Source organism: Oryza sativa, chromosome 6 (assembly GCF_034140825.1).
Source record: "Oryza sativa Japonica Group chromosome 6, ASM3414082v1".
NCBI lineage: Eukaryota > Viridiplantae > Streptophyta > Magnoliopsida > Poales > Poaceae > Oryza > Oryza sativa.
This window is the reverse complement of record NC_089040.1, coordinates 6,017,833-6,045,294: the sequence shown is the minus strand read 5'-3', so window position 1 is coordinate 6,045,294 and position 27,462 is coordinate 6,017,833. Positions and strand designations below refer to the sequence as shown.

The 27,462-nt window shown below is 39.0% G+C and overlaps 3 protein-coding genes across 3 annotated transcripts; all 3 read left to right on the top strand.

Moving 5' to 3' along the window:
- Positions 1-1,790: 1,790 nt before the first annotated feature.
- Positions 1,791-8,105, top strand: LOC4340483 (uncharacterized). Its single transcript, NM_001421377.1, has 18 exons — positions 1,791-2,117; positions 2,203-2,384; positions 3,143-3,247; positions 3,335-3,406; positions 3,481-3,628; positions 4,002-4,084; positions 4,293-4,348; positions 4,835-4,971; positions 5,043-5,133; positions 5,271-5,336; positions 5,432-5,654; positions 6,012-6,113; positions 6,305-6,390; positions 6,475-6,597; positions 6,693-6,762; positions 6,860-6,951; positions 7,402-7,506; positions 7,726-8,105. The coding sequence occupies exons 1-18, from the start codon at positions 1,945-1,947 to the stop codon at positions 7,849-7,851; spliced, it is 2,040 nt and encodes a 679-aa protein (NP_001408306.1). The 5' UTR covers positions 1,791-1,944; the 3' UTR covers positions 7,852-8,105.
- Positions 8,106-8,584: 479 nt separating this feature from the next.
- LOC4340482 (dipeptidyl-peptidase 5) lies at positions 8,585-15,917 on the top strand. Its single transcript, XM_015788262.3, has 18 exons — positions 8,585-8,936; positions 9,738-9,907; positions 10,339-10,443; positions 10,518-10,589; positions 10,711-10,858; positions 11,280-11,362; positions 12,062-12,117; positions 12,328-12,455; positions 12,532-12,622; positions 12,747-12,812; positions 12,933-13,155; positions 13,381-13,482; positions 13,657-13,742; positions 13,827-13,949; positions 14,435-14,504; positions 14,605-14,696; positions 15,467-15,571; positions 15,672-15,917. The coding sequence occupies exons 1-18, from the start codon at positions 8,605-8,607 to the stop codon at positions 15,783-15,785; spliced, it is 2,166 nt and encodes a 721-aa protein (XP_015643748.1). The 5' UTR covers positions 8,585-8,604; the 3' UTR covers positions 15,786-15,917.
- Positions 15,918-17,085: 1,168 nt separating this feature from the next.
- LOC4340481 (zinc finger protein ZOP1) lies at positions 17,086-20,786 on the top strand. Its single transcript, XM_015788837.3, has 5 exons — positions 17,086-17,219; positions 18,190-18,390; positions 18,635-18,716; positions 19,944-20,039; positions 20,141-20,786. The coding sequence occupies exons 1-5, from the start codon at positions 17,211-17,213 to the stop codon at positions 20,482-20,484; spliced, it is 732 nt and encodes a 243-aa protein (XP_015644323.1). The 5' UTR covers positions 17,086-17,210; the 3' UTR covers positions 20,485-20,786.
- The last annotated feature ends 6,676 nt before the right edge of the window (positions 20,787-27,462 follow it).

Below are 27,462 nucleotides of genomic sequence, written 5' to 3'. Positions count from 1 at the left end.
TGTGAAATGGAGAACATGCCTTTGGTCTTTGGTCTTCCCATCCTAGAATTAATCTTCTTCTCGTTCTGTCCATCCTTTATTTGAAATGTTTTAGTTTCAAATGTACTAGCGTTTCAAAATCTTTATCGATTAGAAAGTTTGAAAGACGTGCTCATGATAAACGAGAGAATTATAAAAGCTGAACGGGCTCTCAAGCAAAGTCTTAGCTTAAGTCTCGTTTGCATAGCCATAGTTAAAAAAAAAATAGAGGTACTCTAGTAAATCAAAGTTGTGCTGAGCAGGCCTGGATTCGGCTCCTCTGACTTTAGGAGCAAACGGCAAAGGTGCACAGTAAAATGAGTCTAGTGCCGTAGTTAAGAACGAGAAAACGGACAATGTACACTTAATAGATTGGGTTCAGATGAAATGCCACTTAATACAATGCACTAGATAAAACACCACTCAATATGTTGCCTACCAGATGAAATGACACTTTGGAGATTTTTGTGCCCAAAATGTCCCTATATATATAAGAGAGAGAGAAGGAGAGCGAAGCGCCGGGGAGGGCCGGGCAGGCGGCATTGGAGGCCTCACCGGGTGGTGGCGGCGCCGGCCGGCAGGGACGACGGGAGAGGAGGATAGGGCGGCGGGCGAGCGGCGGTGAGGACAATGCGGCAGAGGGAGGAGGAGGCGACGGTGCGGGGAAGGAGGACGGGGCAGCGTGCACGCTTACCTGCGTGTTCGCCGGGAAGCGGCAACGGCGGGGGCAGGGGGAGGAGGACGGCGCGGCGAGCAGCAGTGCCTAGGCGGCGAGGGCTCCGCAGTGCTCCCCGGCGCTCCCCTCTCCCCTCCCCGTCCAGCCCTCCCCAGCGCTCCCCTCTTCCTCTCTCTCAGGGACATTTTGGGCACAAAAATCTTTAAAGTGGCATTTCATCCGGTAGGCAACGTATTGGGTGGCATTTTATCTGGTGCATTGTATTGAGTGGCATTTTATCTTAACACAACCTATAGAGTGGCATATTGTCCGCTTTCTCGTTAAGAACAGTGATATGCAGTTTTTACTGTAGAAAGTGTTAAGGCCCTCTTTGTTTAGGCTTAGGCTTATCGGCCTAGACTTTTAAGTCAGCTTATTGGCTTATATGATTTATAAGCCAATGGATTTAATGTCCTAAGTTTAGTGGTGGAGTCATACATCTATCTCATATAAGCTAAAAAAGCTTCTCCAACCTAGCTTTTGGCTTAATAGTGTTATAGTGGCTTATGGCTTAAAAAAGCCAAATAAAAAAGCTGCTTGTTTGTTTTGGCTTAGACTTTTCAACTTATAAGTTGGCTTATAAGCCTAAATAAAGAGGGCCTAAGTATACTGTCAATATACTGTTTATGGTGCACTGTAGAGATTAGTCTTGTCCGTTCGCTGTCGATCGGACGGCTGAGAATACCTCAAAGTCGTACCACCGAGCTTCTCTAACTTCACTGGATCCCAAATTCCCAATCGAGGAGGCCTAGCGTGGCCTCCATCGTTTCGCTTTTTTTTTAATAAGCCAAAACGGCTTATTAGTGAATAAAATTGTATTTGTAGGTAAAACTTTTATATACGTGTTCTCGGTGACTTAAAAGCCAATGCTTAAAAAGAAATCACGTTGAAAATATCTTAAAATAATCTCAAAATTAAGTTTGAAAATTCAAAATTTGCCTTTTTTTTTCTTATTAGGCCATCCGATAGGAGTCGTTGTTACCGAAGTACTGTTCTAGTAATACAGAAATTTATCAGTATCCTATTCATTCTTAAGTTCTTAATGATACCCGAGTTGGACCGATGAGCCGGTGGCGGTGAGGTACAGAAGACTAGAAGAGTAGTGGAGTTTACCCGCGGTCTTGACAGCAACGCCGCTCACCTCACCTCTGCTCTCCTCCACCCCGCAACTCCCGGCAGCCGCCACGCGCGCGCACGCACGCCCTGTCGCGATGCACTCGCAGGCTTCCGCCGCGGCCGAGAAGGCGGTGGTGGCGCCGTACGGGTCATGGGAGTCGCCGATCAGCGCCGCCGCCGTCTCCGCCGCCGGGAGGACCGTCGAGGGGCTCGCCGTCGCCGGCGACGGCCGACTCCTCTGGGTCGAGACGCGCCCCGAGGAGGGAGGGTACGCGACGCGCGCCGACGCCATCCACCCCCTTCTCGCGTGGTCAGATTGCTCTCCTGATGCTGCATTTTTTCTTCTTCTTCAGACGAGCGGTCCTAGTGAAGGAAGCGGCGGAGCCGGGCGGCGATGCCGTGGATGTGACGCCGGAGGGGTTCGCGGTGAGGTCCCTGGCGCAGGAGTACGGCGGCGGGGCGTTCGCGGTGCAAGGGGATGTGGTGGTCTTCTCCAACTACAGCGACCAGCGCCTTTACAAGCAGACCATTGGAGGTACACCGAACAAGCCGCGCCATTGCAGCATACCGTACTCTTTACTGTGGATAATAGTTGGTGAACTCGACTACTCGAGCTCGCATTGCACCAAGTCTTAGGCCTTCGAATGGAAGTCAACGGACCAGGTCTGGTGCAGTTGCTGTTCTTCTGCTGTTTCACAAGGACTGCACCGGTTCTCAGTTGTAGCCTTGTAGGTTGGTACATTGCCCACGCAGCCTATGATGGACTACCTCCGTCTCAAAATATATCAACCTAATACTGGCTTTGTCCAGATTTACTATGTTATATCCTATCCAACGCTAGGTTGCTATATTTTGAGACAGAGGGGTAGTAGCTTTGAGGAAAATGGATCAGAAATGGTACGATTGAGTGGAAAACCTGAGCAGGTCTAATGTCTGCAATTCGTGAGGCACCGCTGAAAATTTAGTTGAAATGTAGTTAAGCTTTCGTCTGCCATTAATTTGGGATGCATCATGGAAATTGGGACCCAGATGACCAAATGCATGGGCAAATTGTTTACATAATTGAGATCTCCATGCTTTAGAGAAAAGAAAATGAGAAGAAACTAGCCTATCTTTATTTTTTTTTCTTTGAATAGTAATGCCGCTTTGATTTTCAAAAGGTTTATTCGATGTATCTTTTTAGTCTTTAAGTCACTAGTCATCATTGCTAAAAAAAGGCGCCATATGGAGTGCTCCTTCAAAGAGTATCTGGTAACTAATATATTTCAAAAATCTTTTCCTTGTTGATTTCAGATAACTCAGCACAACCTCTGACCCCAGATTACACTGGATCAGTGCTCCGTTACGCGGATGGTGTCTTTGATCCTCACTTCTGTCGTTATGTAACTATAATGGAAGGTTATTAGTATTTTATTTCACATTTAGCATTCTAGTAGGTATGCTTTCCATTGTTACCTTTTTAAGGAAGTTCCAATTTAAACTCAGATCACCGAAAGGATAGCTCAAATCCCGTGACAACAATTGCTGCTGTAACAATAAGTGACAGAGATGCTAATGGTAAGCTTCTTTTGAACTATACCTGTTACACTAACTTTTTATTGAAACTTCTCAACCTTTTTGTTTTTGCTCAGAACCAACTGTGCTGGTCAGTGGCAACGATTTTTATGCTTTTCCACGCATTGATCCAATTAAAAGGCGTATGGCATGGATTGAATGGAGTAACCCAAACATGTCATGGGATAAAGCGCAATTATGGGTTGGATATTTCTCTGAGAAAGGGTAATTTCTTACTTGCATGCTTTCTGTTCTCAACTAGTTTTCATAAAGAAAGAGGTACTACTCTATCTACTACTGGATTACCTTTTTTGCTTTGAAAATACTGAATGATATTTTAGATCTTTATCTTTGTATTCATGTGAAGGAACATGGAGTTGTGCATATTACTAATCTTCAGCATTACTGCACTAGTCCATATTTGAGAACACACTGATCTTGTAGTCTCTAGTTCACGGCAAATAGTCAATTCAATAAGATATATTCATTATTCCATCCTTTTTCCTAAAATAAACTATGTTTGGGTTGCTTGTTGACGTGCGAATGTTGAATGATATATTCCAAGCCTACATATTTATTACGTATTCATAACATGCAGAGAGGTACACAACAAGATTTGCATTGCTGGTGGTGACCCAACGTTAGTAGAATCTCCTACTGAACCCAAGTGGACTTCAAAAGGTGTTAGCATTTTCATACCCAGTTTATATTATTTTAAGTTTTTTATGTGTTCAAGACATGCTCTTTCATCCTTGTAGCTATACCATTCTTCTCTGCATGGATTATGAATCTTTGGCATGTCAGAATCATTCTGTAGGTTTTCATTTCTCCAAAAGATAGGTGCAAATATATTTCCAAAATATCACTTAATTCAATCAATTTTCTTCAGGGGAGCTGTTCTTCATAACTGACCGAGAGAGTGGGTTTTGGAATATTTATAAATGGGTATGATCTTCCCTGAACTAATTATTTTTATTCAGTTGCCCGTTGATCTGATTTTGCAAACTACTTGATTGAAGTATGGTGTGGTGCATACCGGACCTTATATCCGCTGCAACCCTCTCAGCGCTAATGTGTTCTGTCTTTATTACTTGTGCCTACTTCCCAGTCTAATTTCTCATACAAGAAGTTATATTCTGTTTATATTTGATATGCTTCTTTCAGTAGGAAGAGTTGTGAACTTGTGATAAACCATTTTATTATTGAGATATTATGTTGGCGTCTCCATTATATGGGGCAGCGTAATATTCATGTTGATATCCTACCACTAACTGCTAATTTTTTAGAATGAGGGAAACATTTATCATCACTAAAAACAAAAAGAAAAGAGTCCATCCTAACCATGATGGCTAAAATTATGTTGCTAAAGATACTGAAAATAGTGCGATTTGTCCTCTTACTTGGCATTTACGTGCTATTCATTTACAACAGGATGAGGAGAGCAATTTGATAGTGCAACTGTATTCACTTGATGCTGAATTCTCAAAGCCAATGTGGATTTTTGGTGTCAGCTCCTATGGTTTCCTTGGAAAAGATGACACGAGTAACAAAATCGTTTGCTGTTACAGGTTTTTTCATGTTTTCCCATACTCAAGTGTTGGTTTACTGTGTGTAATTCATAACTTTGAATCTTATCCAGGCAGAATGGAAGGTCATGTGCTGGAGTGCTAGACCATGATTCAGGGTCTTTTTCAGAACTGGACATTCCCTTCTCTTCTGTAACTAACATAGTATGTGTATGAAATGCGATGAGTCAACTTCAGAACTAATTGTAGTTTGCTGGTTATAACATTTGGATCTCACTCGTCAGTGCCTTAAATTTGTTGGAATGCTGATGCTTTTAACTCAAATCCTCCTGATTTTCTAGGTTTCTGGGGATGGGTTCTTCTATGTTGAGGGTGCATCTGCTACTCTTCCAGTGTCGATTGCTAAGGTTCATTCGACTACCTTATTGGTTGTCACATGCCAACTATTCAAACTGAATTCCTTCAATATAGTGCAACCCTTTGACCTCTGTTTTTGCACCAGGTGACACTGGATGAAAAGAGAAAAACAGCAACTAATTTCTCTATAGTCTGGTCCTCTTCAGAGGATGTTATGCAATATGCGTCCTACTTTAGTTTGCCTGAATTTATGGAGTTTCCAACTGTAGTCCCCGGCCAGAAGGCTTATGCTTATTTCTATGCCCCGCACAATCATATTTTCCAAGGGTCGTCAGATGAGAAACCTCCGTTATTGGTCAGAACCCATGGTAATTAGTTATATGATATTTCGTTGACTTCAATAGCCTATTTTATTCTTTTTGTCTTTACTGGTCACACTTGTAGCAGAAGTTATTAGGAAACATGATGTTGGTTTTTCTCATTCAATTTTGTTAGTGATATAGAGCAGCACTTTGTTTCTCTTTTATTTCAGTTGTTTTTGTTTGAAGAATGTTTTGTAGTGATGATAAAAGATCACAGAGCTCTCATTGGTCCTAAGTCCTGACTGACTTGACTGACAAGCCTTTTGAATTGCTAAGGGAAAGCAGAACATTAAAATAAGGAAATGTACTTTTTTTTAAAGAAAGGAAATGGAAACTCGTATTGACATTGTTGCAATTCTTTAGGTGGACCTACAGATGAAGCACGTGGAGTTCTGGATCTTGGTGTTCAGTACTGGACAAGCCGAGGATGGGCATTTGTTGATGTTAACTATGGGGGAAGCACAGGTCTTCAGCTCTTTCTTGACTCTAATATATCTGATAAAGAACTTGCATTTGTTTTATTTGGATGTTTGATGTATGAATTATTTTTTCTGACGAATTACAATGCTCTTATTTACATATACTATCTGTTTAGCATCAAAGATTTTGGTGTTTGATACGGACTAGTTTCTTGATATTTCTTCACGGTCTTAAAGGCTATGGGAGAAAATTTCGGGAGAGGCTTTTAGGGCAGTGGGGCGTCGTTGATGTAAATGATTGCTGCAGTTGTGCTACATTTTTGGTATATCTTATCAGACACAGACCTTTTTCATATTTTCGTGTGGAGGTTGTAAGCATTTATGCTAGTGTCATTCTGATTATTAAGGTGGAAACTGGAAGAGTAGATGCGCAACGGCTTTGTGTAACAGGAGAATCTGCTGGTGGATTCACAACTTTAGCTTGCCTTGCTTTTAGACAGATATTCAAGGCTGGTTCTTCTTTATATGGGGCAAGTCTCAGATTTCCATAAATTCTCTCTTTTGCTGAAACTATCTATCTGCTGAGATTTTGATGCATCTGGTGTTATGCTTCGGTCCAAAGCAGATTGCTGACTTAGCTTCGTTGAGGGCAGGCATGCACAAGTTTGAGGCATACTACATTGACAACCTTGTTGGTAAGGAATTTTGCACTCATCTATGCTGGAAAATAGGCGTATGTATATGCTCAGGGTTTGGTTAACAACATTACTTGCCATACCTTCAATATTCCAGGGAATAGAAAGGCTTACTTTGAGAGATCACCGATAAACTTCGTTGATAGATTTTCATGTCCAATTATATTGTTTCAAGGATTGGAAGACACGGTAAAGCTATAAGATCTGAACTTCTCCCTCGGGTCATTTTTGTTTGAATGCAGTTATGAGTTCTAATTTTTTACTACCAGTATATTCAAAGCTATCTATAATTATTCAGTATGAAACCTATTTGGCTGATTTGTCTTTAAAGAAACTTCCAAATCATTATAATATAATCGGTCTGTACTAGTACAAAGTTACAAAAAGCAATAACATCATATAAACAAAAATGAAGGGTATTTAATTATCACTGATGCACTTTAGTCCTCGTGTCCCATGATCAATATGTATATGGCTAGGAAGTGCACTTACAGATAGAGTTACCTATCGATAAATCAAATGTAATCTGTTAACCCAGAACAGAGGGAACGAAAATCGGCTAAGAGTGACTTAGCAGCGGGTGCATTTCCCACATTCTGTTTCTCCTTACCAGCTTTTCACCTCTTTGATGATCTTCAGGTTGTGTCACCAGTTCAGGCAACGACGATATATAAGGCCATAAAGGACAAAGGCCTTCCTGTTGCTTTGGTCGAGTATGAAGGGGAACAACATGGTTTCCGCAAGGTCTGACGAGTACCTCTTGTCTTTATCTTTGCAACACCAAACTTATATATTAGTTAGTAATGTATCAGGTTGAGTATTTCCTACCGAATTGTTTTTTTTTTTTTTACCATGAAGGATTGAAGGCTAACTGTATATATTATTTTTCAGTATATGAAACTTTTAGACCAGTAAATAGACAATTTTACATAGGCACATATCTGACTTGCATTTCTGGAGCAGGCCGAGAACATCAAGTTTACCTTGGAGCAGCAGATGGTGTTCTTCGCTAGATTAGTGGGGCACTTCAAGGTGGCTGATGGCATCACTCCAATCAAGATCGACAATTTTGATGAACCCTCCTTGTAAGCGTTAAGAAGTTATTCGTCACCTAATCAACTTCTGGGAACAACTCGAGGGAACTCTGGAGCAACGCTGTCCTAGCTGTAGTTTGAAATAATCTCTTGAAGCTTTGCATACGACTCTGGTCAATATAATGGAATAAATGCTTCCGTTAGCTAGAATTTCTCCCACGTTTTCACATTGTAGCACATTTGCAGGAATTTTATATGACTTTTACGAAATTTGGTATAATTCTAGTAGGAATTGGGGAAAATTTCAGCATTCCGAAAGAGGCCTTCGCCTATTTGCTATTTTGGCTGGGGTTAAGGGTTTTCATGAAGCATATTTCAAGTACTTCTGTGTAGGATGATATGATTCGAAACAGAGTAATGGTTGAGTAACATTGCGAAGTGAGCGTAGCTGGTAGTTTTTTATGGTGCAACCTATCTATTCGGATTAAGCTCTAGACTTATCATAGATGCTTATATTTATAATATATTATTCTTTCGATGATAGGTGATGTATTGTTGATAGCGAGGCATCCATTGTGTTGATATATTTCTTTAGAAACAAATTGAGTAGCATTGATCAAATGCACTAAAAATGAACAACTAAGAAAATTTAACAAAGCGCAATAAAAATGAACAACTAAAAAAATTTAACAAAGCGCAATAGCGGATCTCGCTGCGAATGCTAGAGTGGAACAATGGAGCGTATCCTCCACTGTTCTATAAACCGCAAAAACCCCACAAAACCTCTTATAAAAAGCAGTCCTCACAAATGGCGACACTTCTCGCCTCCATCTCACCCGCACGCCTCTCCGCCTCCGCCTCCCACCTCCTCCGCGCGCTGCCCCGCATCCGCCTCCGCCGCCCGCTCGCGTCGGCGCCCCGCATGTCCTCCTCCTCCTCCTCCACCACCGCGGCCTCCCCCGCCGCTGCCGCCGCCGACGGTGGCGGTACCGGCGAGAAGCCCGTGGCGGCGCCGTACGGATCCTGGAGGTCGCCCATCACCGCCGATGTTGTCTCCGGCGCCGACAAGCGGCTGGGAGGGATCGCCCTCGCCGGTGACGGGCGCCTCCTCTGGATCGAGGGCCGGCCCGAGGAGAAAGGGTAAGTTAACCAGTAACCGCCGTTCCTGAGCTTATAACAGTTATAAATAATTTTTTTCCTCCAAATATTTTGGTAATAGCATTGGCAGCTACTACTACACTTTTTTTTACGGAAGTTTGTATGGTGCCTTAATTATACGTTAAGGCACATGAAGATTCTGATTCTCTTTTGTGTCTTGGTGGCCTCGAGCTATTGTGATTGTTGGTCTCGAGCTGTTGTGATGTTTGTTACTAGTTTCTTAGTAAGTGTGCGTATCTAGATTCTGGAATTGTTTTAGTAGCATGTTGGCACATATTTGCGTGGAGATTGTATCATAGAAACTGGAAGGAATAATGTGATTTCGTTTCACTATGTTTTTTTTTTTAATTATTGGAATTTTAGTTTCTCAGCAGATTACTGGTATGATTTTTCTGCATATAAATGAAAGCAAGTTACAGCTTTGCACTAGAATACATGGTCAAATGAATGATTGGCTTATGGGCTTTGACAATTAGAGTTGATTGAATATGCAAATTTGAGAAACCCAGAATGTATTTTATATGCATTTGCTGTGTGTGCATTACTGCACTAGAGACAACATGATGCCAGAAGATTAATGTAATATAATAAATTCTTTCTGCCTGGCAATTGCTAATTCCATGAATTTCTAGCAGTGTGCAATTAAATAATTGATGGTTGCAATAACTGTGTTAAGTTTGTTAATGTCTGTTATTAGTGTACCATGTCATGTTCAACTTTTAATAGTTCCCTGTTATGCTGTGTCACTCGGAATTAATTTATCTTCAACCATATTGGACACAGGCGTATGGTTATAGTCAAGGAGGATGATAAGCCTGTGGATATCATACCTCAAGAATTTGCAGCACGTACTCTAGCTCAAGAATATGGAGGTGGTGCATTTTCAGTCAAAGATAATGTTGTTGTGTTCTCAAACTACAAGGATCAACGTCTGTACAAGCAAAGTACTAAAAGTGAGTCATTTGCTATGGTTGTAGGACTAAGGAGTTAGGTGAACCTAACTGAATTAGCATGTCAATAAAGAAATATAATTTAGTTGGAAGGATGTGTTTTTACTTTCCTTACTTATGGTAATTCTTTGTCTAGTACTTCATTGAAAAATATTTCATTGTGTATATGCATTTATAGGTTACTGTATAGCATGCTCATTCAAATAAGTAGAATTGGTGGAGCATGTCTTAACAAGCGAAAAGACTTGCGTTTATAATGAAATGACAGCCAGTGAAATGATAGGTTGTGTTTGACAGGATTAAAAAGGAAATCTAATCACACTATTCAGCTGTTAAATATTTAGAACCACTTAATGCTTGATGATCAATATGCATATTAAATAATGATATTTTTTTCTGCTGAAATATTTCACATGATGATTTTCCCTTGTCAGCTGGTGTGCCTGTGCCTCTTACACCCGATTATGGTGGGCCTGATGTCAGTTATGCTGATGGAGTCTTTGATCCTCACTTCAGCCGTTATGTTACCGTGATAGAAGGTTAATTGGCATATGATTTTATTACAAACTATAGTTGCATACTGAACTTCTGACATGCTCAAATTTCTTGATAGACCGTCGAAAGAGTAGCTTGAATCCCACCACAACAATCGCAGCTATAAGCTTGAGTAATGGGGTTGTTCAGGGTAAGACTATACGAAATGTTTATAACTTTCACAAAGTTAAATCTATGTGTGCGTGTTGCTTGTAATTTTCTCATATCTGCTTTTTTTGTAAGAATTCTTACTTTTTTTTTCTGTATTGAAGAACCAAAGGTGCTGATTAGTGGCAATGACTTCTATGCTTTTCCTCGTATTGACCATAATAACAAGCGTATGGCATGGATAGAGTGGAGTCATCCAAATATGCCCTGGGATAAGTCAGAACTTTGGGTTGGCTACTTCTCTGAAAGCGGGTAAGCAACATTATCTTTAGAAATGCATATTAGAACATGCTGCCTTTTTCTTCCAATCAGGTAATATAAACAAAACAAATGTTACATTCGGGATGACAGAAATTTAGATGGATCCATTATCTTTTTCTTGGTTCATAATACATGCTAGCCCTTCTACAGGAATCATTTGATGGTACACTTTAATAAACTTTGAGTGTCCCTAAGGAACCCTATCTCTAATGCATGGAATATATATATAAAGAAGTTAGTCTGACTACAGAGGAATATCTCATAATACTAAAAACTTTTGGATTTATTTTCTGTTGTAATCTCTAGTGTTGCAGTCTGTCTACCTTATGCTAGTCCATTTTCGACCTGTTTCTGATTTTTTTTTCAACTGTTAGCTTTTTATGATTAAGCACCCATGATTCTTTGTTTGTAGAGACTTGACCAAACGGGTCTGTGTTGCTGGTAGCAATCCAATGTTAGTGGAGTCCCCAACTGAGCCTAAATGGTCTCCAAAAGGTGTCATGTTGCTTGTTAATTTTGTCTGATTATCTGAAACATGTTGCATATTTATTTGTTACTTGAGTGAGAAAGCCGTTATATGTTTGTAATATGTTTGTTTATTTATTTATTTATTTATTATGCCTGTATGTTTGTAGGAATTCAAACATATTTGCATGAGAAGATTATACAAATGTAACATTGTGAAGCAGTACCTACCATATCTTGCTCTTTCTTTAGGCATGCATATTCACATTTTTAATTGACTCTAATACTGAACGCCAGAAGATGGAATCAATACTATTCTACCGAGATGTTACATCATGATTTCTGTCAGTATTGCTCTAAAAAAAATGTTCATGTTAGTCTTACAGTATTTGCTGTGTGGATTATTTCCTTGAGTGGTTTCAACTAGATGGTCTAGCATAGTTCATATCCACGATGTACAATTGTCTTATTTAAGCAAAAAATGTTATCTTTGGTATGGAAGGTGTTCTTAGCTCGGCCAGCTACTTGTATTTATTATTGTTCCCGAGCCTTTTCTTCACAATCACAGTGATTAAATTCGTTGGTTCCATAACCCATTAACCCCTTTGCAACTTTAGCAATAGCAATTTATTTGCTTGGCAGTGATGCGACTATTGATTTATCATGATTATAATCATCCTGCTTGCAACTCTGCTACCAAAGATTCGTCTAATTCATATGAACTTGCAGGCGAATTGTTTTTCCTAACTGATAGAGGGAGTGGATTTTGGAACATCTATAAATGGGTAATTAGTTTTCTCTTAATCCTTGAACTTCTTCATTTAACATTTGAAGTATCTTTTGTCCTGATTTTGTTTGACTTCTCTACTTTTTAGTTGGAACTTGTAAGTAATGACTTCAATGATCATGGCTCATTGCATGATCAAATACAGCATTCTTGGTCATCATCTGGATTTTGTTTGACATACATTGCCAATGCACTTGTTTGTCATCAGGTTGAGCACACCAACGAGGTTATTTCAGTTTACACGCTAGATGCTGAGTTCACAAGGCCATTGTGGGTTTTTGGTATCAGCTCTTATGGTTTTCTTGGTGAAAGCAATCACATTGTTTTCAGCTACAGGTTTTTATTGTACTGTTATACTTCTGTTGATGAAAATATATTAAAAATTCCATCACAATACCTATATGTCACACAGGCAGCATGGAAGGTCATATCTTGGTGTTCTGGACTCTGATATAGGTTCTGTTTCATTGCTTGACACCCCCTTCACTGATTTATCCAATGTGGTAAGCATCGTATTCGGCATCACTTTTATTTGAAAAAACTGTACTATCCATATTCTGCCTTGTTTAGTTCCGTTCTAGAGTGGTTATGATAACTTACCTCTAGTCCTCTACTATGGTGTGCCAGGTTACTGGAAATGATTACTTCTATATTGAAGGTGCATCTGCAACTGTTCCAATGTCAATCGCAAAGGTTTCTAGGATCTCACATCCAGATTTCTGCTTTGTTGATGATGTGTTGGTGCCTCTTTTTTTTTTCATTTTAGAACTTTTTGTGTATCAACTATGAAGCATCATATTCTGTTTCTTTCAGGTAGCTTTAAATGAGGACAGAACAAAAGTAGTTAGTTTCTCAATAATTTGGTCATCCTCATCAGATGTTGTACAATATAGTTCTTTCTTCAGTGCACCAGAATTTGTTGAGTTTTCAACATCCAGCACCGGCCAGAAAGCTTATGCATATTTCTACCCACCTTCAAACCCAAATTTTCAAGGTTTGCCAGACGAAAAACCTCCATTGCTTGTCAAAACACATGGTAAGTAAATTATTGAAGCCTTGTGATGCCTCAGAATATCTTTGTAGTTTGATCCCAGAAAATAATTATTCAGTTATTTAGGCCCAACTGTTATGTGTTCTGTTTTGTATTTACAATTTTTACTATGTGGTTTCTGTCTAATTTGGTTCGTTAGGTTATTGCATCCTTCTTTTCCATGATCACAATCATGGCAATCGCATATTTGATATTCCCCACATCTTTCAGGAGGACCAACAGCAGAAACACGTGGAATTCTGGACCTGAGTGTTCAGTATTGGACAAGTCGAGGATGGGCATATCTTGATGTTAACTATGGGGGAAGCACTGGTTTGTCCTTTTAGCTTCCACTGTTTGGACTTTTGGTTGCACCTTTATGTACAATGTTGGGAGCTTGTTTTCTTTTTCTGCTAATTCATGTCGTAGTTGATTTAATAAAGGCTCTAGGTTATTTAAATCTTTAGTTTTATCACTGAATTTAACTGTAGTATAATATAACTGAAGGTTTTGGGAGGGAGTATCGAGAGAGGCTATTGGGGAAATGGGGTATCGTCGATGTTGATGATTGTTGCAGCTGTGCAAGAGTCCTGGTACATCCTAGTAGTAATGGTTGTAATTATATAATAGCATTTCATTATAGTAATGCTAACAAAACACCTTAATGCATTTTTTAGGTGGAGAGTGGGAAAGTAGATGAGCGACGCCTTTGTATTACTGGGCGATCAGCAGGTGGGTACACTACGTTAGCTTCACTCGCATTCAGGGACACATTCAAGGCTGGAGCTTCTTTGTATGGTGTAAGTTATATATCTTTCTAGGATTCTGCTTTTTTGGCTTTCCTATAAATGTACATAACAAAGAACAATGGGGGCTGCAGGTTCTAGATTTCTTGTGATTGTTTTTAAGTAATAGTTACTTTTTACACATCAATTGCATTATCTTTTAGAAAATAATTGGCGATATGATCCTTTTCTTAGTCCATATCCAAGATGGGAATATTCAAGAATATTTTTCAGCCCAGTGCACAACGTTGTAGGATCTGTTTTTCACAGATATAACTAAGAATTTAACAAACTTGATTTATAACGTGAAATTGAGGTATTAAATCACTACTTGCATTTGTATGATAGGTAATTTGATATGGAAAACTGATAAAAAGATTAAAGTGCAGTTCACAGAGTGGTCCACCTTTGTAACGTCAATCATTTTTGTCTCTACATAGACATAAGAACTATTGAGCAGATTGTTGACTTGTCATTTTTATTACCATATTAATGAGCAGATTGGTGACTTATCTTTGTTGAGAGCAGAGACACACAAATTCGAGTCTCACTATACTGACAATCTTGTAGGTAAGACCATAAGAGTCTCACTATTTCTGCTTTGGTAAAAGTATTCAATCCAACCCGTATGTCCAATGTAATAGTCACCTTTTGCTACATTGCTCTTCAGGAAATGAAAATGCTTACTATGAGAGATCACCGATCAACTTTGTTGACAAATTTACATGTCCAGTTATTTTGTTTCAAGGCTTGGATGATAAGGTATGTGATGATTGCGGAGGATCAACTATTTTAGACAAGTCATGTTTGTCAGTGTATAGTTGTATAACATGTCAAAGTGTTACATGCGGTGAAAATTTACTGTATGAGGTATGCTCCGCTGTTACACTTGCACCCTTGAATAGAGATCAATATCTAGCAGAACAGCAGACAAGCTAATGTGGGACTCTTGAATCGAGCTTTTATTTTCTGTTTATTAGATTATCCGCTTCTGTCAGATCATCAATTCATCATATTTTAGTTCCTCCTATAGTTAACTAATGGTTTTTCCTAAACCATCCTCTGGTACTCATTAGTCTTACAGATTTATTACAGGAGTATTAGATCTAAGACAAGTAATAAGTTTCATGTTCACATGTTATTTGCTTTTTTTTTTTATTAATTTTCATAACTCACCTGGAGAAGCAAGGGTCACTTTCTAGGTACTTATAACTTAGAGTTAAAGATTTTTTTTTTTAAAAAAAAATACTTCTATATTGTGTAGTTGAGCCTTTTTCTCATCATTCCTGCAATATTTCCTTGTGAAACATTTCCTATGAGTTCATAAACCGGAAGTTTCTATGTTGGTCTCATGCATAGTCATGATAACTGAGGAATTACTGATGCATAATTGCCTCTCATCATTCCTGCAATATTTCCTTGTGAAACATTTCCTATGAGCTCATAATCATGATAACCGAGAAATTAATGGTGCATAATTGCAACTGTAAAGTGCAAACAATTTCATCTGCTTCAATTCATTTTCATTCCAGGTAGTCCCACCAGATCAGGCACGCAAAATATACAAGGCCTTAAAAGAGAAAGGTTTGCCTGTTGCCTTGGTGGAATACGAAGGAGAGCAGCATGGTTTCCGCAAGGTACCAAACTGTATCACTTGTCTCTCTATAGTCTCAAGTCTCTTTACACCCTAAACCCTGCGATAAGGTTGTGATGGAGTATGCTCTTCCATTTGAACAGGCTGAGAACATCAAGTTTACTTTGGAGCAGCAGATGGTGTTCTTTGCTCGATTAGTCGGGAATTTTAAGGTGGCAGATGATATAACTCCAATCAAGATCGAAAACTTTGACTGATCGCTCGAAGAAAGTGTAGCAGTAGCTTACATTTCGTGGAACATGACCTCTTACAGTTTGCATCTGTTTGAATTGTCCATGTACTCCGACTAAATGTTCATTAAAATCAATCAATGTTGGAGTCTGGGGCAATGGAATCGCATATTTGAGTTTCGGAAACTCCAGAAATCGCCCATATTAGGCAACAGGAGACACATCCATACCTAACTTTATTTTAATAGACCATTATTTCTTCTGAGACAAGAGTCATCTATAACACAAACATTCGGCCGGGTTTTTTTTTTTTTTTTTTTTTTTTGAGAAATAATAGCCTGGGATGGACTTGAGACAAGTTCGGAATGCAGGAAAATTTCTAATTAAACTGAAGTCTGCATGTTAGCTTAAATATAAGCCTTAGCCAAAATTTTAATTTTGATACTTGGTTTTGGAGTTCTTTCATCGTATTCTATTATCTAGCCTTAGCTTTTAAGTTGCCGAGAATAGATATAAAAGTTTTAACCAAACTCTAATTATTTGAAACAATTTTAGTTGCTCCGTTTATTAATCTAAGGCTTATTAGCTGTTGCTACTAAACTATCATCGCCTTTGTCCAAAATGCAGTTCGTGTACGAAGCGGACAGAAATCCGATTTTTTTTTTTTAAAAATAAATTTCATAGTATTGTAATTATTTGGTCAAAATTATTATTTTGCTATCTACAAAGCTACAATAATAGTGAATGATTTTATTAGAAAACTATAAAATTATATCGTTTTAGTGTATGTAACACGTGAACCCAATATACAACAACATGAGTATTCATATATGAGTATTCATATATGTATGATAGGTGGATCGAAACATTTTGAATTTTTTTTCCTAGTTGATTACATTTGTAGAAAAATAAAATAATATTTTTTACATAAAACAAACCTATTATCAAAATATATTAAATATTAGTTTTAATAAAACTAATTGGTGTTATAAAATTTATCAAACTTAAAAAAGTTTGACTAATTAAAAAAATCAAAATAACTTATAATATAAAATGGATGGAGTAGGATATAAAGTTGCAGCTTTCTAATAAATCATATGTTATTGTTGCAACTATCCGAAATGCTTGATTAAAATTGAGTTTCGATAAAAAAATAGTTGTTGTGTTTCTTTTTGTTTTCGAAATTTACTCGGAAGAAAAATCACGTGTTTAAACTTCAAACAAGGCATGAATTTGAATTATGAACGTCTGGAATCCGCAGCTTCTCCCCCTCTCCGGCGGGCCCACATCCCGCAGAAATACTCCTCACCCCAGCACCCTCTCCCCCGTCCCGTCTCCGACTGCGACCAAAAATCCCCCGCTCGCTTGGCCGCTCCGGCGATCCCCTCCCCCGGCAGCGGAGGCGAAGCTCACTGTCGCAATCGGCGCAGCTGAGCGGAGCCCTTGCCCGCCATGACGGAGGTACGCTCTCCCTTCTTCCTCCGCAATTTTCCGGCATCGCGCGTTGCCCTGTTGCCCTCCGCCGCCCGCTGTGGGGATTCGCGCATCGATCTGAACGAAACCACGGTGCTTTTTTCTCCTTTGGGGGGTTTCTCGGTGATGGTCGGCGTCTTCCGAGTGCGAGTTTATACAGGATTAGCTGATGTTTAGGGATTTTGCCTCTGTTAGTCACTTGGTCTCGTGGATTTCGATGAATTAGGGTTAGTTTCGTAATTCGTATGCTGCTTGTGCATGTCCCTGTGTGTTCGGATGCTATGGGAGAGTAGATAGAATATGCGGCTTGGTGAGGCTGGACTGAGGAAGATTTTGCCTCTGGACTGGAGTGATTCCATCTTCATATGGGTGCTTCAGTCATCTTATGTTTTTGTAGATTGAGATAGTTAACCAAATAGGGCTTTGATTCTTTTGGTAGGTTAATGGTATTTTTTAGTACTTGTTTGTATTCAACTGTAATTGAATTTGAAATGCTAAGTGGAGATTAGAGACTGAAAGTCCCAATGTGATGTATCATGGCAATATTATCAATTCTCTTTCTGAATAAATCAGGATACAAATGCCTATTGTGTTCGTTTATAGGAGAATAGTTAGTTGTTTTTTCCTTTCGAAAAAATTCGTGTCCAATCATTCATATGATCTATGTTATGCTCTTAAACTCTGTTGTTGCAAGCATCCAATCCTGCTAATTGACTTTTTGGCATCAATATTTTTTACCATTGCGAGAAAGAGATTATTTAGTCACTATCTGAAAAGGTGACAGTACAAGAAGCAACTGTAGTTTCCTTCTGGTAGGAATACAGGGTCCCTATTAGCCCTTTGAAAGTTATCTGCGATCATCTTCTTTGACATTTAAGTTGTTGTACACTGTCATCACAAGCATCCAACTTTGCAAGTGTTTTTGTTATAAATAACTTTTTCCCCTATCTTTTTCCAGTACTGGGTGAGCCAAGGAAACAAATGGTGTGACTTCTGTAAGATTTACATAGCTAATAACCCGCTAAGCATCAGAACACATGAAATCGGTAAGCGCCACAAGGACAATGTCACTAAAAGATTGGCAACCATGCAAAAGGAGGGTGCTGCCAAAGAAAAGGAGCAGCAGCAAGCAGCCCGGGCCCTCAAGCAAATAGAAGCTGTAAGTTTGTAATGCTGTTTTTTTCCCCAGTATGTTGGTATCCTAATCACCTAATGTACATATTGTTATGTCACAAACTACAGAGCTTGTGAAGGGTAAACACTTCTGCATTGATAAAACCATGTAGGCTTTTTCTTTTTGAATTTATCCTTTCCCTTATTGCTGTGTTGTTTCAATTTATCTTGCAATTGGTTGATTTATGAACTACCATGCCTTGTTATTTGTAACTTACTGTTCACTGCAGAAAGCTAAAAAGAGCTACCAAAAAGATTTAGAGAACAGTCAAAGGAATGTGGACGGTGACACTTCTGCGGCACCTGGAGATGGTGTGTATGGCTCACCGTTGTCTATCAATAGTGTTCTTCAATGCCTGATCCACTGCATAGCCTGTTTTCTTTTGTGCCATTAGTTATCTCTGCTTTGTATAAAAAAAAAATAGGCCTCCATATCTGATGAAGCTATCCCTAAGCGCTTTTATTTGCGAACCCTTTTGTTTAATCCTAAAATATAAAATGAGTCCTTTGGATGAGGTACTTTCTTTTTTTAGTAAATTAGTATGGAGTATTTCTTTCTGCAATTCCAATTATATCAATACTTTAATCCTATTTATTACTCCTGGAATTTTCTATTTATGGGGACAGATAATACCTCACCCTAGGAAGAGCCGTTTTGAAGGATGACTAATTTTTAGAGGATATATGCTTGCTATCTTCCTTCCCGTCCTTTGTTTAGGATAGTGAAAAATATTTTTTCCTTTTATTTTAGGAATTTTGGGAACATCCTACTTCTCTGTTATGCTTTTGTAGGATTTTTTTAGTTGATGGTTAGGTTAATTCACCAATCTTGAGAGGGTTTAGTTGGTCATGATTTCTGTTTTCTCTTTTTGTTCACTATTTTGAGCTTGTATTAACTTGTTGTATTAGTCTTATCTTCTTAATTTTTTCTCCTGCTGATTCTAGTTTTTGACATGCTTGAAATATATTCCAACCTAGCTCATGTAATACAATACCTTGGTTAGCAGAAATGTCTAACTACTGTCAATTTTCAAAGCCTAAAATTGTTTTATCTTAAATCCGTCCTTCAAACATATCTTTCTCTTGGCTCAAATGTATGGGAAAATATGTAACCTGGAAACTACTATAGGATGTAGAAATGAATGTTTGAGATTTGTCCATGTCATCATGAGTAAAACTTTTACTACCAAATTGAGCCGTGAGTAATACTTGCTCTGCTACTATGTTGACGATAAATTTTGCTAACAATTGCATTAATGTTAATGAAATGATGTTAGATTTTCATGAACTGTGCCCTAGCAGAATTATTCTGGTTAGTATGCTTAATACTCTTAAGTCTTTACTGATGATTATATGTCATTAAAGACAGGAGAACAGATGAACAGACCAGTTCCTACCTTTAACTGGAACACTGAGTAGCATGAACCATGATGCACTGTTTGCATATGTGCGCTGATCATTCTGTCCGCCAGCACTACTACAATTTTCGCTATTTAACAATATTTGTTCAATCTGTTAGATAACATCCTGTTTGTGCAGGATGGGAATTCGACTCTACTTCAGGATACTATTATGACAAATCTACTGGACTCTATTTTGACTCAAATTCTGGTTTCTACTATTCTGACGGTTTAGGTACTTCTCTTAACATGTGTATCTGGATCTTTAAGTGGTTATGTCATGCCTTTGAGGGAGCTGCTATTTCTCACTAATATTTATGCTTTCTTAATGAGCAGGTAAATGGGTCACTCAGGAAGAGGCATACGCATGGGCAAAAACCTCCCAAGCTAATGCTGGGCAATCCTCAAGTTCACAAACAAAACCAACTGCTTCAGTTGCGACTGTCCCCACAATTAAAGGGGGCCAAGCTCCAGGTTTGGTCGTCAAGAAACCACTGAATCCGATGAGAACTGTAAAGGGTGCTCCATCCGCCATTGCTGTTAACAAGAGAAAAAGAGAGGACGGCAAGCCCAAAGTGATCTCAAAGGAGGAGGAAGCCGCCCTTAAAGCGCGTGAAGCAGCAAGAAAAAGAATGGAGGATAGGGAGAAGCCCTTAATGGGACTATACAGATCGTACTAAGGGGCCTCCCCATAAGAAATGCTAATGGATGGATTGTTCTGTAAAAGAAGATTTGCGAGATTATTAGCGTTGGGTGTCTTCAAGAGCGTCTTCTGCATCAGGGAAGCATGTCTGTAGTGTACAATATCTCTGGTACCAACAATATCCTGAATTGGATAAATTCCCTTTCCTGAAACTGTTATCTGTGAAACATGTAAAGTACTATACATTCGTCAGCATTTCTTTTGCTCTTTCACACTGGATACACTGTAGAAATGACGACCTTTGCGATCAACTTTACAGGAAAAAGAATATCTTTACCATGCCTCCTATGTTTGAAGCCTCGAAAGCTCCGAAGTGGTAATCAAGATGATCACCAATAGCAACTACCCCTAGTACTGCAGATATCGAGCTATGATTAACTGCTCTTTTATGTGATACACCCTCTGTTCCATGAAAAATCACATCGTAATATTATGAATCTGGATATAATTCTATTCAGATTCGTTGTCATATTAAGTTCTAGATTTTTTTTTTTAGACAAAGGGAATACGACTTGCAGCTAGATGCCTAGAACTTCACCTGTCATGCTGCAAATAATTCTGCAGCAGAGTTGCCACCAACTGCCAACCTGTTTCAGCGGACCTCCGCTTCGTCACTGGCGGTCGGCAAGGCAGAAGCAGTTGAAACGAACGGTCCCCGGCGTTGAACGGAGCGAGCGGCCATGCCCATGTGAGCTGATAGCCGCTGCTAGTACAGTGCTGTTACTGGTGTCGCCCTTGGCAAAACGTCGTCAGCGTCACAATCCTAGACACGGCCCGTTTTTTTGTTCGTGTCAGGATCGCGATCACGACTAGGATTACGATAATATAATATCGCATTGTCGCACAGTAAATAAACGGCTCAGTATAAAAGTAGTTTAATTTAACTTTTTAAGACACGATTTTGTTTGAGAGAAGATGCTTGGCACGTTCGGATGATGGTCGCGAGAACGTCACTGCTCCTCGTTTATTTTTTTTCTGGAAGAATTTGTGGTTGTTTGGTGGGCGTTTCTCCCGTGGATCGTGTGGGGGATTACGGGGAACGTCACGTCGTGTTTGACCGGGAAAGTTGGCCGTGGAACCGGATGGATCACATTCACGGGTGGACGGCTCCGGTCAAACTAAGCGTGCGGCGGTCGGGACCGTGGAACAGCTACTAACTAGTCTACTGCTGCACACTCCCGGGCTCCCGGCTTGGCCGCTTGGGCCTCACAAGAAGAATAAATAAAATTAAAGTTAGAGAAAGAAAGAAGAGGAATAAATCATGGCAATGGTTGGTGGTGCCCAACACATCACAGACTCACAGGGCCTTAGGGCTAGACTATTAGTAAATGGTCATGGTCATGTTTGATAGTAGTACTCCCCTCCGTCCCATAATATAAGGGATTTTAATTTTTTCTTGTATTGTTTAACTATTTGTCTTATTCAAAAAAATTAGAATTATTATTTATTTTATTTCTGACTTACTTTATTATCTAAAGTACTTTAAGTACAACTTTTTTTTTATATTTGCACAAATTTTTTTAATAAGACGAGTGATTAAACATTGTAAGTAAAAACTTAAAATCCCTTATATTATAGGACGGAGGGAGTAGAAAGGAGGTGGTGAGCACTTGTACTTGGGGTGGCTAATTAGGGCTAGCTAAATTGCATCCCTCCTATGTAATTGTACTATCTCCGGTTATAAATAGGGTTTTAGGGAGGCAAATGATGTATCGCTGGTCTTCGTCTTTTAAACTTTAAGAGACACAAGACACATTTACGAGTGTATTCATGTGATGTTATGGTTGTTTCTATCATATACATAAATTAGATCACTATAGTTTGTTGCGCAACATTTATCTCTTACGTAGTACTTCATCTATTATATACTAAAAGTCCATAAAACTTCCTACAAACGCTCCTAAGCCTCCACTTGGCGTTCTAATAAATTAGAGAAATCAAAAAAATTCTGAGAAAAAAAAAGCAAAACATCATACCCTTGATTTTCACTTAATACGGTAGACCCATTATTTTTCACTGTTAGATTTAAAAATATCCACCCCTACCCTCCCAGGCATCCTCTGATCCCCCTCATGTACGTAGTGTACATACGTACATTTGTCCGTCCACCCCTCCCTCCATCTCATATCTTCTCATTCTTTTTAGTTTTTAATTTTATACCTAGCAAAATTTAATATGAGAATAAAATCAAACATTAGATAACAACCTGATTATAATCTATATATTATATTATATACAAAAAGTAAAACACTCCTACACCATCACGCGTGACGCTCTTAAAAATCGGACAAATCTTAAAAATCTATATATCTATCTATTATTATACAATAAAAGTCCATTAAACTTCCTAAAACGCTCTCAAACAGTCACGTGGAACTCCTATAGACATTCCTATGTTTCCACATGGCAATATAATAAGTTATTCATAAACACAAATAAGTAAATTAGGTGTACAATCTCATGGAACAAAATAATTGAAAACTACATCCTCATGACTTTTCTTTAAATCAAAAAATATATATGTATACTGCAATATGAAAAAACATAAATTAAAAAACATCAATAATACACACCCTACATATAATTTAAAAAATATGACTAATCTATGTAGCATATAACCTACGTATTTATTGATATATTAAAGCATATAATCAATAAGAGAAATTATTGAAAATTTTATTTACGAAGGCACAACATTCAACGTGTAATTTATCGTTATACAAGTGGTCACGTTATTCGTAGCTATCTACATTATAGATAAGCATTTAGATTAAAAAACAATCATCCAAGTGTGTTAATAAATTAGAAAAAAACATCAAGATGTATTTCACAGGTAGTAAAGAACCATCTTAAGGTATTTAGGGTTAGGCAAATTTTGCTCATGACACTGTGATTTCGTGGTTTTAGCGGTAGGACACCACCCGAACTCACTTTTGGAGGAAGACACTCTATAAACGTGGTAATTTGCCAATGGACACCGTGTCGATTAGAATAATAATTTCCGGTTGAAGAGAAGAGAGAAATCACGTAAAATATCAAAAATGTCCTTGAGCCCACATGTCAGCTCTCATTTCTCTCATGTCTCTCTCTCTCTCTATCCCCTCATTCCAACGTCTGATGCGCGGAGTGGAGCGGTTGCGGCGACACGGGGGCGAGGGTCGGAGCGACAGCGATGGCGAGACAGCACGGGTGAGTTCTGGCTGCGGAACTCCGGGATGCGGCGGAAATCCGGCGGTGGGATGCCATGACCACCGTCCGTTACTGCCGCCGGCCCTCGCCTTCCCGCCTCCGCTGCCACCGACCCCGTCCCTACCATCATCCTCAACGCCGCGGAGTTCACCAAGCGGCCGGTCAATGGGATCTCCTCCTCTCTCTCTACGTGTCTCACCCATGGTGGAGAAGGCAAGCTCGACGTCTCCGTCGCCCGCTGCTCGCCGTGGTAGCCGCAACAGCAATAGTATGACAGCGGCGATCTTCCGTCGCCGACAAGCCCGTTCGACCACGCGGCACTTCACGCGGCGTCGTCGCCGCGCAGCGGCGGGTGGCGCCACCGTGATGCGGGCGGGGTCGGGCTCGACATCCTAGCGGCGCTCGAGGTCCTGTAGGAGGAGGAAGCATGAAAGCCCGTAGTGTCCGCCGTCGCCATCGCGGAGTCAGCATCGTTCTCCGCCACCACGACTACCCGACGCCGCGCATCAGACGCTGGAAGGAGGGGATAGAGAGAGGACAGATAGGAGAGCTGACATGTGGGCCTAAGGGCATTTTTGACATTTCACGTGATTTCTCTCTCCTCTTCAACCGGAAATTATTATTCTAATCGGCGCGGTGTACATTGGTAAATTACCACGTTTATGGAGTGTCTTCCTCTAAAAGTGAGTTCGGACGGTATCCTACAGCTAAAACCACGAAATCGCAGTGTCCTATAACAAAATTTGCCTTAGGGTTATAGCTAATGAGGAAGAAAAAAAAAGACCATGATACCCCTTATTAATTAAAAGAGACGTGGAGGGTGGGAAGGTGGTTAGGGTAAGATTGGGTAAACAATAAATTATAAATTATAGTTTTTTGGATAGGACAAGTAATACTACTCTAAAATCCCTTATATTTTGAAACAAAATTTAACTTTCTCGGATTTATGCGACGAAGTATAAATCTATCTTTAATTATATGACATAGTTCTATTAGCTATATGTTTAATAGAAATCTTAAATTACTTTATCCTAAAATCCAAAAAGAAATAGATAGTATAAAAGCAATTATTACTTAAAGTATAGAAATACCCATAGTACAATATATAGTTTCATAGAAACTTCATGGTGATGACACAATATTTTCTTATAAATTCAAAACGGCATGCTTTCACACAATTTTAGTTAACAAATTTTTATGTTGCAAGCGTAACTAGAATAAAATCATAACCAACATTAATAGAAATCCCAAATAAGTTTGAAAGTACAAAGGGTATTTCAATAAAAAAAAAGCCAACTACGCGTAAGCATTCGTAATAAAATTTCAAACACATTAAAGATGCCCGCGCATGTGCGCGGGCTATATTCCTAGTTTTTTTTAAGAAAAGGAAAAATTCTTGTGCACCAAGTGGCTGTACTCACGTTTTTCTGGGGGACACAAGTAAGCTTTTTTTTTTTTTGTAAGAAAGGAGACCAAGAATGTGTAAGCTTATTTGCTTACAGTTATTTCGATTATTGACCCATGCGTCCCACCAACCAGTTCGTTGTGTATCGATGGCTACCAGTAAAATGCCGGCTAATTTGAATACCCTAAACGACACAACATGGTTAGCACCTACTCATAAGCTTATTTCATTCAGGTTTAGGCATTTAGTTAACAAAAATTAAATTGGATACGGCAGAGAGTCGTAGACTCGTAGTATCCTAACTACAACTAATTTGGACGCTGCACAAACGTGCTTGTGCCTCGTACCGCCTCGTACCATAGCTCCTGAGCAGAACAACTAACAATGACTACCACCTATAAGATCCAAAATACAAATGCATCCCAACAACAGAGGCTATAAGTTAAATATGGTCCTATTAACACTAAACCAACATAATTTACAACTCCAGATGCCTAAGCAGTACATGACAAATGTATATTAACACAACCCCAATGATTTGTCAATTGTCAGTCATTAACGATCGGATCTTTCAAGTACCTAGGAAATAATATGCTTTCATTCCGTCGGTTGTAAATCTTCGTGCCAAACAAAGATATTAACACAAGTACGATTGTTACAAACCTTTCTTTTTTCTTGAGTCTTCCACTCTTTCTAGAGTGTGAGGGACGCTTTCGGATGCTTTTGTACTCCTCAATGATGGGCACACATTGTTTGTAAACTAAAGATGCAGAAACATTAACTTAATCTTCATTATCATTAGTGGTTTTTTAAGGGAAAGGGGATGGCAGGAGCTCTGCCTGATCAACTAACTCGAGTGTGATCATTAGTTTTGATAAATGATGGACTCAAGGAGACTAAAATAGTACTCCAAAATTTCTATCATATACACTCTGAAGCTTTGGGTTTCAGTATTTGTATATCTATCACCACATCATATCTGGTGGTCTGAACAGATGAGGAGACTACCGTACCTCCCTACTTTGAGCTTCACTATGCTCCACTACTAATAAGTACCACTGCACATTAGCTCTTTTATGGTTGCAAGAAAGGAATTTCGGTGGAGGAGGCGCCTTTAAAAAGAACGGAAGTGAAGAAAAGAGAACAAGATTCTGACTCCCGTCCACACTTCAGTATCAATGATGGAACTTTGCTAGGATTAACCTAATGGTGATCACCTTCTTCCACCTTTGACACAACACTCTCCCGTCCCCACCATATACTCACACTCTCACCTCTCTCTTTCCATGCCTCCTTTGGATGCTGGAATTTCAAATAAAATTTTATAGGGCTATTTTTTTTAGGATTTTGTACAATTCATATGGTGTAATTAGAAAATTTCATGTGTTATGGAGGAGGCTTCATGTCCAATAATTTTTTACAATTTCGATTTCAATTAAAAGGAAAAAAAATCAACTCTGATTCATCTTCTATTAGAAAAAGTAACTTCGAAAAATACGTTTTTTTTAAATAAATGTATTCATCGGAAAATATGTTATGGAAAATTGAACTTGGATCCAAAATTTCAACTCAAAATCTATCACTTTCCAGTTTCCACTAAAACTCCTCACTTAGTCACTAGCAAAGCTGATGGCCGGCGTGGGCAAAGATTGCAAATGTACTATGTGACAAACTTGTGACGACAGTTTAGGGCTAATGACTGGGGGTTTGATTGTCTGGTCTATGAGTCTATGACTGCTAAGCGATGGAAAAAATAAAGAAAGCAATAAAAAATAATTTATAGAAAAAATTTTATAGATGTATTATTGGTGGTTTAAAAGCAAATGCTGAAAATAGATTATTATTAAAAAAACCCAAAATCAACTTCAAAATTATGTTTCAAAACTAATTTTGACTATGACTAATAAGCTAACAAGCTTGACGATAAAATAAGTATAACACAACACCAATAGCAAGTGACCTGGAAGCGTTAATGGCACAAACAAGTGAAGAGGAACAAGGATTATGGCTGGATTAGGGAAGAGGAGAGGGGAATTTCGAAGGGAGGGGAGTGGGCTAGAGAGGACGGAAGGGGATCCTCTAACTTTCGGTTGTGGACCCCATAGCTAGAAGGCAATACTTCATACTCGTTTTAGGTTACAGTACGTTTTGACTTTGGTCAAAGTCAAAATGTTTCAAGTTTGACTAAGTCTATAGACAAATGTAATAATATTTATAATACTAAATTAGTTTCATCAAATCAATAATTGAATATATTTTCATAATAAATTTATCTTGGGTTGAAAATGTTACTACTTTTTTCTATAAACTTAGTTAAACTTTAAACAGTTTGACTTTGACCAAAATCAAAACGTGTTATAA